Source organism: Carcharodon carcharias, chromosome 29 (genome assembly GCF_017639515.1).
Source record: "Carcharodon carcharias isolate sCarCar2 chromosome 29, sCarCar2.pri, whole genome shotgun sequence".
Taxonomy (NCBI): domain Eukaryota; kingdom Metazoa; phylum Chordata; class Chondrichthyes; order Lamniformes; family Lamnidae; genus Carcharodon; species Carcharodon carcharias.
The window spans coordinates 10208871-10222277 of record NC_054495.1 but is presented as its reverse complement, the minus strand read 5'-3'; the positions used below and the strand labels follow the sequence as shown (position 1 = coordinate 10222277).

Here is a 13407-nt window from a genome sequence, read left to right as displayed (position 1 = left end):
TGTAATGTGTGGGTGTTGGGTGTGGAATGGGTGGGGGATGGGTGGGTGATGGGTGGGGAATGGGTGGGGAGTGGGTGGGGGATGGGTGGTGTAATGTGTGGGGGTTGGGTGGGGAGTGGGTGGGGTGTGGGTGGGGGATGGGTTGTGTAATGTGTGGGGGTTGGGTGGGGAGTGGGTGGGGGATGGGTGGTGTAACGTGTAGGGGTTGGGTGGAGAGTGAGTGGGAGTTGGGTGGGGGATGGGTGGGGGATGGGTGGGTGATGGGTGGTGTAATGCGTGGGGGTTGGGTGGGGAGTGTGTGGGGGGTGGGTGGTGTAACGTGTAGGGGTTGGGTGGAGAGTGAGTGGGAGTTGGGTGGGGGATGGGTGGGGGATGGGTGGGTGATGGGTGGTGTAATGTGTGGGGGTTGGGTGGGGAGTGGGTGGGGGTTGGGTGGGGAGTGGGTGAGGAGTGGGTGTGGGATGGGTGGGGGATGGGTGGGGGATGGGTGGGTGATGGGTGGGGGATGGGTGGGGGATGGGTGGGTGTTGGGTGGTGTAATGTGTGGGGGTTGGGTGGGGAGTGGGTGGGGGATGGGTTGTGTAATGTGTGGGGGTTGGGTGGGGAGTGGGTGGGGGATGGGTGGTGTAATGCGCTGGGGTTGGATGGCGTGTGGGTGGGGGATGGGTGGTGAAATGTGTGGGGGTTGGGTGGGGAGTGGGTGGGGGATGGGTGGTGTAATGTGTGGGGGTTGGGTGAGGAGAGGGTGGGGGATGGGTGGTGTAATGCGTGGGGGTTGGGTGGGGAGTGGGTGGGGGATGGGTGGTGTAATGCGTGGGGGTTGGGTGGGGAGTGTGTGGGGGGTGGGTGGTGTAACGTGTAGGGGTTGGGTGGAGAGTGGGTGGGAGTTGGGTGGGGGATGGGTGGGGGATGGGTGGGTGATGGGTGGGTGATGGGTGGGGGATGGGTGGGTGATGGGTGGTGTAATGTGTGGGGTTGGGTGGGGAGTGGGTGGGGGTTGGGTGGGGAGTGGGTGAGGAGTGGGTGGGGGATGGGTGGGGGATGGGTGGGTGATGGGTGGGGGATGGGTGGGTGATGGGTGGGTGATGGGTGGTGTAATGTGTGGGGGTTGGGTGGGGAGTGGGTGGAGAGTGGGTGGGGGATGGGTTGTGTAATGTGTGGGGGTTGGGTGGGGAGTGGGTGGGGGATGGGTGATGTAATGCGCTGGGGTTGGATGGCGTGTGGGTGGGGGATGGGTGGTGAAATGTGTGGGGGTTGGGTGAGGAGAGGGTGGGGGATGGGTGGTGTAATGCGTGGGGGTTGGGTGGGGAGTGGGTGGGGGGTGGGTGGTGTAACGTGTAGGGGTTGGGTGGAGAGTGGGTGGGAGTTGGGTGGGGGATGGGTGGGGGATGGGTGGGTGATGGGTGGGGGATGGGTGGGGGATGGGTGGGTGATGGGTGGTGTAATGTGTGGGGGTTGGGTGGGGAGTGGGTGGGGGTTGGGTGGGGAGTGGGTGAGGAGTGGGTGGGGGATGGGTGGGGGATCGGTGGGTGATGGGTGGGGGATGGGTGGGGGATGGGTGGGGGATGGGTGGGGGATGGGTGGTGTAATGTGTGGGGGTTGGGTGGGGAGTGGGTGAGGAGTGGGTGGGGGATGGGTGGTGTATTGCGTGGGGGTTGGGTGGAGTATGGGTGGGGGATGGGTGGTGTAATGTGTGGGGGTTGGGTGGGGAGTGGGTGAGGAGTGGGTGGGGGATGGGTGGTGTATTGCGTGGGGGTTGGGTGGAGTATGGGTGGGGATGGGTGGTGTAATGTGTGGGGGTTGGGTGGGGAGTGGGTGAGGAGTTGGTGGGGGATGGGTGGTGTGATGCTTGGGGGTTGGGTGGGGAGTGGGTGAGGAGTGGGTGGGGGATGGGTGGTGTAATGCGTGGAGGTTGGGTGGAGTATGGGTGGGGGGTGGGTGGTGTAATGTATGGGAAGTGGGTGGGGATTGGGTGGGGGATGGGTGGTGTAATGTGTGGAGGTTGTATGGGGGATTGGTGGTGTAATGCGTGGGGGTTGGGTGGGGTGTGGGTGGGGGATGGGTGGTATAATGCATGGGTGTTGGGTGGGGTGTGGGTGGGCGATGGGTGGGGGTTGGGTGGGGTGTGGGTGGGGGATGGGTGGTGTAATGTGTGGGGTTTGGTGGGGTGTGGGTGGGGGATGGGTGGTATAATGTGTGGGGGTTGGGTGGGGTGTGGGTGGGGGATGGGTGGTGTAATGTGTGGGGGTTGGGTGGGGGGTGGGTGGTGTAATGTGTGGGGGTTGGGTGGTGGGTGGGTGGGGGATTGGGTGGTGTAATGTGTGTAGGTTGGGTGGGAAGTGGGCGGGGGATGGGTGGTGTAATGTGTGGGGTTGGGTGGGGGGTGGGTGGGGGATTGGGTGGTGTAATGTGTGGGGGTTGGGTTGGGAGTGAGTGGGGGATGGGTGGTGTAATGTGTGGGGTTGGGTGGGGAATGGGTGGTGTAATGTGTGGGGGTTGGGTGGGGGGTGGGTGGGGGATTGGGTGGTGTAATGTGTGTAGGTTGGGTGGGAAGTGGGCGGGGGATGGGTGGTGTAATGTGTGGGGTTGGGTGGGGGGTGGGTGGGGGATTGGGTGGTGTAATGTGTGGGGGTTGGGTTGGGAGTGAGTGGGGGATGGGTGGTGTAATGTGTGTAGGTTGGGTGGGGAGTGGGCGGGGGATGGGTGGTGTAATGTGTGGGGTTGGGTGGGGAGTGGGTGGGAATGGCTGGTCATTGTGAGATGTTAGGATTTCAGTCCCATTTTGTCCCTTTGGAGAGGCTTCTTGTGCGCAGTCTTCACTCTGGGCCAGATTGAGTTTGATACCTTCAATCCTCAAGATGCACAATTAAGAACGGAAGTTCGAGTTTAGTCTTCGGACCCTATTGTTTACACTGATCTCCAATTGGCTTGCGCTGGTTTTTACCTTGTGTGATTGAACAAAAATTTTGTCTTAAGTTCTCAGTGGAATTTGTGGAATGTCTACGAGATGGCTTTTTGGAGCAGCTTGTGGTGGAGCCCACTAGGGAACAGGCAATTCTAGATTTAGTGATGTGTAATGAGGCAGATTTGATAAAGGAACTTAGGGTGAAGGAACCTTTAGGAGGAAGTGACCATAATGTGATAGAATTTACCCTGCAACTTGAGAGGAAAAAGCTGGAATCAGATGTAACGGTATTACAGTTGAATAAAGGCAACCACAGAGGCATGAGGGAGGAGCTGGCCAGAATTGACTGGGAGATGAGCCTAGCAGGAAAGACAGTGGAACAGCAATGGCAGGAGTTTCTGGGAGTTATATGGGAGACACAGCAAAAATTCATCCCTAGGAAGAAGAAGCATCCTAAAGGGAGGACGAGGCAACCATGGCTAACAAGGGAAGTCAGGGACAGCATAAAAGTTAAAGAGAAAGCACACAATGTGGCGAAGAGCAGTGGGAAACCAGGGAATTGGGAAGCCTACAAAAACCAACAGAGAACAACTAAAAAAGAAATTACGAGGGAGAAGATTAAAAATGAGGGTAAACTAGCCAGTAATATAAAAGAAGATTGCAAGAGTTTTTTTAGATATATAAAGGGTAAGAGAGAGGCAAAAGTCGACATTGGGCTGCTGGAAAATGACGCTGTAGAAGTAGTAGTGGGGAACAAAGAAATGGCGGAGGATCTGAATAGGTACTTTGCGTCAGTCTTCATGGAAGAAGACATGAGTAACATCCCCAAAGTTCAAGTGAGTCAGGGGGCAGAGGTGAATATGGTGGCCATTACCAAGGAGAAGGTGCTAGGAAAACTGAAAGGTCTGAAGGTGGATAAATCACCTGGACCAGATGGATTACACCCCAGTTCTGAACGAGATAGCTGAAGAGATAGTGGAGGAGTTAGTGGTGATCTTTCAGGAATCATTGGAGTCAGGGAGGGTCCCAGTGGACTGGAAAATTGCTAATGTAACCCCCCTGTTTAAGAAGGGAGTGAGGCAAAAGATGGGAAATTACAGACCTATTAGCCTGACCTCGGTCATTGGTAAGATTTTAGAGCCCATTATTAAGGATGAGATTTCAGAATACTTGGAAGTGCATGGTAAAATAGGGCAAAGTCAGCATGGTTTCATCAAGGGGAGGTCATGCCTGACAAATCTATTAGAATTCTTTGAGGAGGTAATGAGTAGGTTAGACAAAGGAGAGCCAATGGATATTATCTACTTGGACTTCCAGAAGGCCTTTGACAAGGTGCCGCACAGGAGGCTGCTCAGTAAGATAAGAGCCCATGGTGTTAGAGACAAGGTACTAGCATGGATAGAAGATTGGCTGTCTGGCAGGAGGCAGAGAGTGGGGATAAGGGGGTCCTTCTCAGGATGGTGGCCGGTGACTAGTCGAGTTCCGAAGGGGTCAGTGTTGGGACCACAACTTTTCACTTTATATATTAATGATCTAGATGAAGGAACCGAGGGCATCTTGGCTAAGTTTGCAGATGATACAAAGATAGGTGGAGGGACAGGTAGTATTGAGGAGGCGGGGAGACTGCAGAAGGATTTGGACAGGTTAGGAGAATGGGCAAAGAAGTGGCAGATGGAATACAACATGGGGAAGTGTGAGGTCATGCACTTTGATCGGAAGAATAGAGGCATAGACTATTTTCTAAATGGGGAGAGAATTCAGAAATCTGGAGTGCAAAGGGACTTGGGGGTCCTAGTCCAGGATTCTCTTAAGGCTAACTTGCAAGTTGAGTCGGTAGTTAGGAAGGCAAATGCAATGTTGGCATTTATTTTGATTGGACTAGAATATAAAAGCAGGGATGTGCTGCTGAGGCTTTATAAGGCTCTGGTCAGACCACATTTAGAATATTATGAGCAATTTTGGGCCCCGTATCTCAGGAAGGATGTTCTGGCCCTGGAGAGGGTCCGGAGGAGGTTCACGAAAATGATTCCAGGAAAGAAAGGCTTAACATATGAGGAAGGTTTGAGGACTCTGGATCTATACTTGATGGAGTTTAGAAGGATGAGGGGGGATCTGATTGAAACTTACAGAATACTGAAAGGCCTGGATAGAGTGGACGTGGGGAAGATGTTTCCATTAGTAGGAGAGACTAGGACCCGAGGGCACAGCCTCAGAGTAAAGGGAAGACCTTTTAGAACAGAGATGAGGAGAAACTTCTTTAGCCAGAGAGTGGTGAATCTATGGAATTCATTGCCACAGAAGGCTGTGGAGGCCAGGTCAATGAGTGTATTTAAGACTGAGATAGATCGGTTCTTGATTGGTAAGGGGATCAAAGGTTACGGGGAGAAGGTGGGAGAATGGGGTCGCGAAACTTATCAGCCATGATTGAATGGTGGAGCAAACTCAATGGGCCGATTGGCCTAATTTCTGCTCCTATGTCTTATGGTCTTGTGAAAACATTGGCGTAAAAACAAATGTAAATTTTGGTGCAATTTCTAACATTGACCTGGAGCAAGGAAATTGGGGGCCAAAATCTTTGTCAGATTTTCCAAAGATGGGCACAAGGCGAAGGGGCCGGCCAGGTTGAGTTAGGCGGGGTGACGGGGGGAGGGGGGGGTGGGGGGGTGGTGGGTGGTTGGGGAGGAGGGGGAGGGAGGGAGGGGTCCCAGAAATCTCAGGGGACAGGATGGGTGGGGGTCAGAGATGGGCCGATGAGTCTCGATTTCAGTGCAGCGAGGAGGTAGTGTTTGTGGGGTGGGTGGGGTGGGGTGGGGGAAGAGGGGAGAAGCGGGGTGGGAGTTTTGAAGTAGGGTTGAGAGAGGAATGTTCAGGGCAATGATATTGATAAGTTGCAAAGAGGGGATAGAAGGAGGCAAGATGGAGATTGACTATTGGAGCTATAGGGCTGCAACGTCTGAGCTCCAGGGTGATGTATCTTGCAGGGTGGGTGGCGGGGTGGGATTAGCCCAAAGATGCGCTGGGGAACAATCCCCCACCCCCAACCCTGGACCCTGGGAGGTTCCCAGGTAAGGAATACACGGTAATTGCCCGGGAAGGGCAAACTTCCGATGGGCTTTTCCCTGCACTGGAAACCAACCAAAATGGTGATATGAATCACAAATTTTGGATTCTTCTGACTATTTTATATCACTAGTTACCCAGAAGAAGTTAATAATGTTGAAACCACGTGTCGCTTCTGAGTAACTTTTGTAGATGCTCACACCGACCCCGCCCCCCAAACAGGACTCCCCTCAATCCCCTGAATCTCCAGGGGATTCCCCATCTGCCACCCAATTACTCCCCAACACCATGGGACTCCCCCAGCCCTGCTCTATGGGAGTCCCCCCACTCTCCCATGGGATTCCCCCTCCTGCCCCTGCCATGGGACATACCCACCCTCCCCCCCGCCCTACACGGGACTCCCATGCTCATGGGACCATCCCCTCATGGGACTCCCCCCCTTGGAACACACCTGGCCACCTCCACCCCCCCATCCCTCCACCGGCCTGCCCCCCAGGGGACTGTCCCACCCACGGGACCCCCCCCCCCCCACAACGGGACACCCCCACACCCCATTCCATCTGTCTATCTTAGCCTTGAATCTACTTACTGACCCAGCCTCTACAGCCTCTGCAGTAAAGAATTCCACAGATTGACTACCCTCTGAGAGAAGAAATTCCTCCTCATCTTTGTCTTAAATGGGCGACCCCTTACTCTGAGATTATGCCCTCTGGTCCTAGACTTTCCCACAAGGGGAAACAACCTCTCAGCATCTACCCTGTCAAGCTCCTTAAGAAGCTTATATGTTTCGCCTCTCATGCTTCTAAACTCCAATGAGTACGGACTCAGCCTACTCAACCTCTCCTCATAAGAAAATCCCTCCCTACCCGGAATCAATCTAGTGAACTTTCTCTGGACTGCCTCCAATGCCAGTATATCTTTCCTTAGATAAGGGGAACAAAACTGTTCATAGTACTCTAGGTATGGTGTAACTAGTGCTTTGTATGGTTTTAGCAAGACTTCCCTATTTTTATACTCCATTCCCTTTAAAATAAAGGCTAGCATTCCATTTGCCTTCCCTATTACCTGCTGCACTTGTATGTTAGCTTTTTGGGATTCATGCACGAGGACCCCCAAATCCCTCTGTGCTGCAGCTTTCTGCAGTCTTTCTCCATTTAAATAATATTCAGCTCCTCTATTCTTCCTGCCAAAGTGCATAACCTCACAATTTCCCACATTATATTCCATCTGCCAAGTTTTTTTTCCACTCACTTAACCTGTCTCTATCCCTCTGTAGACTCTTTGTGTCATCCTCACCACTTAACTTCCTGCCTATTTTCGTGTCATCTGCAAACTTGGCGATAGTATATTCACTTCCCTCATCCAAGTCATTAATATATATTGTATATAACCGTGGCATCAGCACTGATCCCCGTGCCACTCCACTAATTACAGGTTGCCATCCTGAAAAAGCCCCCCTTATCCCAACTCTGTCTTCTATTAGTTAGCCAATCCTCTATCCATGCTAATATACTATCCCCAACACCATGGGCTCTTATTAAGTAACCTTATGTGCGGTACTTTATTGAATGCCTTTTGGACATCCAAATATATTACATCTACTGGTTCCCCTCTATCTATCCTGCTTGTTACGTCCTCAAAGAGTTCTAATAAATTTGTCAGGCATGATTTCCCCTTCATGAGGCCATGCTGACTCTGGTTGGTTAGATTATGTATTTCGAAATGCTCCGCAATTATATCCTTTATAATAGACTCCAACATTTTCCCAATGACAGATGTTAAGGTAACTGACCTATGGTTACCTGTTTTCTGTCTCCCTCTCTTTTTGAATAAGGGTGCTACATTGGCAGTTTTCCAAACCTCTGGGACTTTTCCAGGATCTAAGGACTCTTGGAAGATGACTACCAATGCATCCACTATTTCTGCCACAGCTATTTTCTTTAATATCCTAGGACGCAATCCATCAGGTCCAGATGGCTTATTGGCCTTTAGCCCCATTAGTTCCCCTAGTACTTTTTTATAGTGATGGTTTTGTACTTATTTCCTCCACCCCAATTTGCGCCAGTAGCCGGAGGGTTGGGCAAGATGGGGATCAGTTGGATTTTTAGGTAAGGCCTGTCAAGCAGGGCAGCAAATCTGACTCAGTTGCTACTCCATCAGAAGTGACGGCCCTTGGTGTCTCTGGGAGGGTCAAGGGCAGGTTGGAAGAGTCATGGAGACAGGGGAGGAGGCTATTCAGCCCCTCGAGCCTGCTCCACCACCGAACGAAATCACGGCTGATCTCTCACCAAACCGCTGGGCCTCCACCTTGGCCCAAAATCCCTTAACATCTTTGAGAAACATGAAGGTCTCAACTTCCACTGGAATGCATATTATTTAACTGGGGAGAGATTGCAGAGCTCTGAGGGATCTGGGTGTCCTGGTACATGGTACACAGATACGGCAAGTGATTGGGAAGGCAAATGGAACTTGGTTGCCCATTGTGAGGGGAATGAAATTAAAAATATGAATATTTTGCTACAGTTGTGTCTGGCATTGGTGAGACCACATTTGGAGTACCGTGTACAGTTTTGGTTTCCTCATTTAAGAAAGGATAAAAATGTGTTAGTATGAGTTCGGAGGAGGTTCACTCAATTAATACCCGGGACTTGGTGGGGGGGGGACGGTTATCCTATTAGGAAAGGTTGGACAGTCTGGGCTTGTACCCATTGGAGCTTAGAAGAATGAGAGGTGATCTTATTGGAACATATAAGATTCCTGAAGGGACTTAACAGGGTGGATGCGGAGAGGGTGTCTAGAACGAGGGGGGCACAGTTTAAGAATAAGGAGTCTCCCACTTAAGATGGAGATGAGAAGAATTTTTTTCTCTCAGCTGATCATTAGTCTGTGGAACTCCCTTCCCTGGAGGCAGGGTCAGTGAGGCAGAGCTAAGGTAGATTCTTGATTAACAAGGGAGTCAAAGGTTATTGGGGGTAGGCAGGAATGTGGGGTTGAGATTACAAGCAGATCAGCCATGATCTTATTGAAGGGCGGAACAGGCTCGAGGGTCTGAGTGGCCTCCTCCTGCTCCTAATGCGTATGTCCACATATGTACCACCCTTTGAGGACAAAGTGTTTCTTCATTTAATTCCTGACAGGTCTGGTTCTATTTTACAGACCTTGACTTCCTTGTCCTAGACTCCCCTACCAGCAGAAACAGTCACTCTCTACCGTCCCCTATCCGATTTCCTTAATATCTTGAAAACTTTGTCAAATCAGTCCTGAGCCTTCTAAATTCCAGGGAATAGGACCCCAGATTGTATAAATTCTCTTTGTAATTTAACTCATGTGAGGGCAGGTATCATTCTGGCAAATCGATGCTGAAACGGGTTTAAGATATCCTTCCTAAGGCATGGCTGAGAACTAATCACAGCACTGCCCCGTAGATCGAAAGGGCAGATTCCATGAGCCCTTTTCCATTATTTGTTCTACCTGATCATGAGGTTTTAATTATCTAAGTTCCTGGATCCTTTCCCCCCACCACTCCAAGTCTCTTTGGGTGTGAACTGTTTCTGGTTTTTTTTACTATTCACTGACAGGGAGATGGGTTTGAAGTGTGGGATTGAATTTCCAGCCAGGAAGCGGTTCATGATTACCATCTCTCAGGAGAACCCAACCTTTCACACTTAACCGTCTCTGACCTTTCCTCATCTCCCCGGGTCCAGAGTCACCGCAAAAATTCTTCAACATCAAGGAATCTGTGAAGAACATCATCCTGATGGTGGAGGGTGTGCTCCTGCTCGGCCTCGTTGTTATCCCAGGGACCATTCTGCTCCGAGAGGTGAGCTTTGCTCGACACAGACGCTTCGAGACCCTTTCAACAGAAAGGCTGCGAATTGACAGCTCGGAGCGAGGTGTTAGTAACCTCTATCCCCCTACTGCTCAGTGACACACACAGGGTCTCACAGACACACACGCACTCACATGCACTCACACACAGATACACAGACACACACACACAAAAACAGGCAGGCACACACACAAACACACACACACACATACAGATACACACACAGGCAGGCACAAACACACAAACAGACAAACACACACATACATACAAACAGGGCAGGCACAAACACACAAACACATACACACACAAACAGGCAGGCACACACACATACACATACACAAACAGGCAGGCACATGCTCACACACACACACACACACACACACACACACGTACAAACACACACATACACACACACACTCCACACAGACACAACACACCAGGTAAAGACAAGCTTCAATTCGCTACCTTAACATTGTACTGCAGTAGCTGCACTAGGGTGAGTGACCTGATGCTGTACCTGTCCTGGGAGTGTTTGGTGGGGACAGTGTAGAGGGAGATTTACTCTGTATCTAACCCCATGCTGTACCTGTCCTGGGAGTGTTTGATGGGGACAGTGTAGAGGGAGCTTTACTCTGTATCTAACCTCGTGCTGTACCTGTCCTGGGACTGTTTGTTGGGGAATATTTACACACTTTGCTGTTTTGATTGTTTCTGAATTTAATTGAAAAGTTTTTGTGTTAGAATAATATTGATGTCCAGCTATTGAACCTGGGGTTAGTAGGATTGCCCTCTCTGTGTGTGTGTTTGGTTTCTTGCTGCCTCGACAGGACTGCTCACTGTCAGTAACTTGTCAATTTTTCTTCGGACAGAAATCTCAGAAATGCTTGAAGGAGAAGATTCAACGTTACAAGGAAGAGAATGAGAACCTGTACGAGGTACGAATTCTGCCTGTGAGACAGCTGCCTGTGTCCCGCATGATGTGACCAGACAGACGCCTGTCTAGGTGCCTGTCTCCCACACGATGTGACCAGACGCCTGCCTCGTCTCCTGCTCTGTGAAATCAGCCGGTTTGCCTCCCTCGCACCCCAAAAATATACTTTATTCGTAAACTTTATAAAATTACATTCCCAAATGTTTCAAATGGAAGGTTACAGGGAGTCCAATAGAATTCCACTTTTCTCCATCCAGGGCAATGCTTACTCTGTGTCCCAACCCAATTGCTGTATCCCCCACATTCATAGGTGGGTTGTCTTCCTGCCAGTCTAGCTCCCTCACTTGCTGTCTTTCCGATGAGACTTTCACTTTGATGCCCCCGAATGCCTCCTCTTGGCTGGAAGTTGAAGATCCCAATTGCAACAATTGGAAGAGGAGCACTGGTAATTTCTCCCAGTGTCCTGAGGTCAAAATGTATCCCTCAACCTACATCACTAAAAATACATTGTAGTAATGGCTATTGTTCCCTTGTACAGCACTGAGGCACATCGTGAAAGGTGCTACAGAAATGCATGTCTATCTTTTTCTGCCTGTATCTCTCTGTTCCTCTCTGTCTCTCTCCCTCTCTCTTTTCCTCTGCTCCAACCCCTATCTCTCTACGCTGTCGCTCTCTGTCTCACTGTTTAACCTCTATTACATGTCTTTCTCTCTGTCCCCTTTTCTCTGTATCTCCCTATCTGCCTCTCTTTCTGTTCTCTCTCTTTCTCTGTTCCTCCCTTTCTCTCTGTCTCTCTCTCTCTACTCCTCTTTCTTTGTCTCCTCTGTTCTTTACTGTCTCTTTCTCTCCCTGTCCTTCTCTCTCTTTTTTTCCTCCCTCTCTCTGTCTCTCTCTCTCTCTTTGTTCTCCACTCTGCCTGTCTGTCTCTATCTCCCTCTATTTCTCCCTCTGTCATTCATTTTGTCTTTTTCTCTATCCCTGTCCCTTCCTGTCTCTCTCTGCCCTTCTCTCATCTCTCAATCCATCTCTCTCTCCCTGCCCTTCACTCTGTCTTTCTGACTCTCTATCCATCTCCCTCTGTCTCTCTCTCTCTCTGTCCTTCATTCTCTGTCTATCTCTCTCAATCCTTCTCTCTCTCTATCCCTCCCTGTCTCTCTTTCTCACCCTGTTCTTCATTCTGTCTCTCTCTCTCTATCCCCTCCTCTCTATATCCCTATCACTCTCTGTCCTTCACTGTCTGTCTCTCTCTGTCTCTATCCCTGTCCCTCACTCTGTCCCTCTCCCTCTATCGATCTCTGCCTCTCTTTTTCTCTATCCTTCACTCTCTCTATCCCTCTCTCTGCCCTTCACTTTCTCTCTCTGTCTACCCCCTTCTCTCTATCTCTCTCACTCGCTATACATCTGTATTTTTCCGAACCCTCTTTCTCCTGCTTCGCTTACACACTCTGTCTCTCCTGCAGGGTCTGAACCAGGCGGATCAGTCGACTTATGAGGACATCACGCGGGGTCAGCAGTGCATGTACCAGGACGTGGCCAACTACAGACTGAGCGACTGCCATCTGGAGCAGCCCTGAGCGCTGGGGAAAGGATCGGTCCCCGGGCATTGGCACTGCATCACCCACCAACACCAGCAGGTGGCTCTGTAACAGTGTCAACACAGTCTCCAGACAGCAGGGGGCAGCAGCTAGAGAGAGGTAGGGGGGGAGGGGAGGGGAGAAGAGAAGGGGGTCACAGGGAGGGGGAGGGGAGGGGAGGGGAGGGAGATTAAGCGGGGAGGGAAGAGAAAGGAGGGAAGGGGAAGGGAGGGGGAGTGAGGCAAGGGGAGGGGGAGTGAGGGGGAAGGCAGAGGGGATGGAGTCAGGGGCAGGGGAGTGAGGGGCAGGGGAGTGAGAGGGATGAGAGAGGGGGAGGGGAGTGAGGGGGAGGGGAGTGAGAGGGATGAGAGTGAGGGGGAGGGGATGGAGTCAGGGGCAGGGGAGTGAGGGGCAGGGGAGTGAGAGGGATGAGAGAGGGGGAGGGGAGTGAGGGGGAGGGGAGTGAGGAGGAGGGGAGTGAGGGGGAGGGGAGTGAGAGGGATGAGAGAGGGGGAGGGGAGTGAGGGGGAGGGGAGTGAGGGGGAGGGGAGTGAGGGGGAGGGGAGTGAGGGAAATGAGTGAGGGGGTGGGGAGTGAGAGGGATGAGAGAGGGGGAAGGGAGTGAGGGGGAGGGGAGTGAGGGGGGAGGGGAGTGAGGGGGAGGGGAGTGAGGGGGAGGGGAGTGAGAGGGATGAGAGTGAGGGGGAGGGGAGTGAGGGGGAGGGGAGTGAGGGGAGGGGAGTGAGCGGGAGGGGAGTGCGGGGGAGGTGAGTGAGGGGGAGGGGAGTGAGGAGGAGGGGAGTGAGGGGCAGGGGAGTGAGAGGGATGAGAGAGGGGGGAGGGGAGTGAGGGGGGAGGGGAGTGAGAGGGATGAGAGAGGGGGAGGGGAGTGAGGGGGAGGGGAGTGAGGAGGAGGGGAGGGTGTTGAGAGTGAGGGGGAGGGGAGTGAGGGGGAGGGGATGTGAGTGAGGGGCAGGGGAGTGAGGGGCAGGGGAGTGAGAGGGATGAGAGTGAGGGGGAGGGGAGTGAGGGGGAGGGGAGTGAGGGGGAGGGGAGTGAGGGGGAGGGGAGTGAGGAGGAGGGGAGGGTGTTGAGAGTGAGGGGGAGG

General features: G+C 52.2%; 1 protein-coding gene across 1 annotated transcript in view; it reads left to right on the top strand.

Moving 5' to 3' along the window:
* LOC121271132 (B-cell antigen receptor complex-associated protein alpha chain-like) overlaps positions 1-12396 on the top strand; it is a 30030-nt gene extending 17634 nt beyond the window's left edge. The window contains exons 3-5 of the mRNA XM_041176897.1: positions 9670-9785; positions 10664-10729; positions 12186-12396. Of these exons, the coding sequence (XP_041032831.1) occupies positions 9670-9785; positions 10664-10729; positions 12186-12299 (296 nt within the window). The 3' untranslated portion in view covers positions 12300-12396. The remainder of the gene's footprint in view (positions 1-9669; positions 9786-10663; positions 10730-12185) is intronic.
* Positions 12397-13407: the final 1011 nt, after the last annotated feature.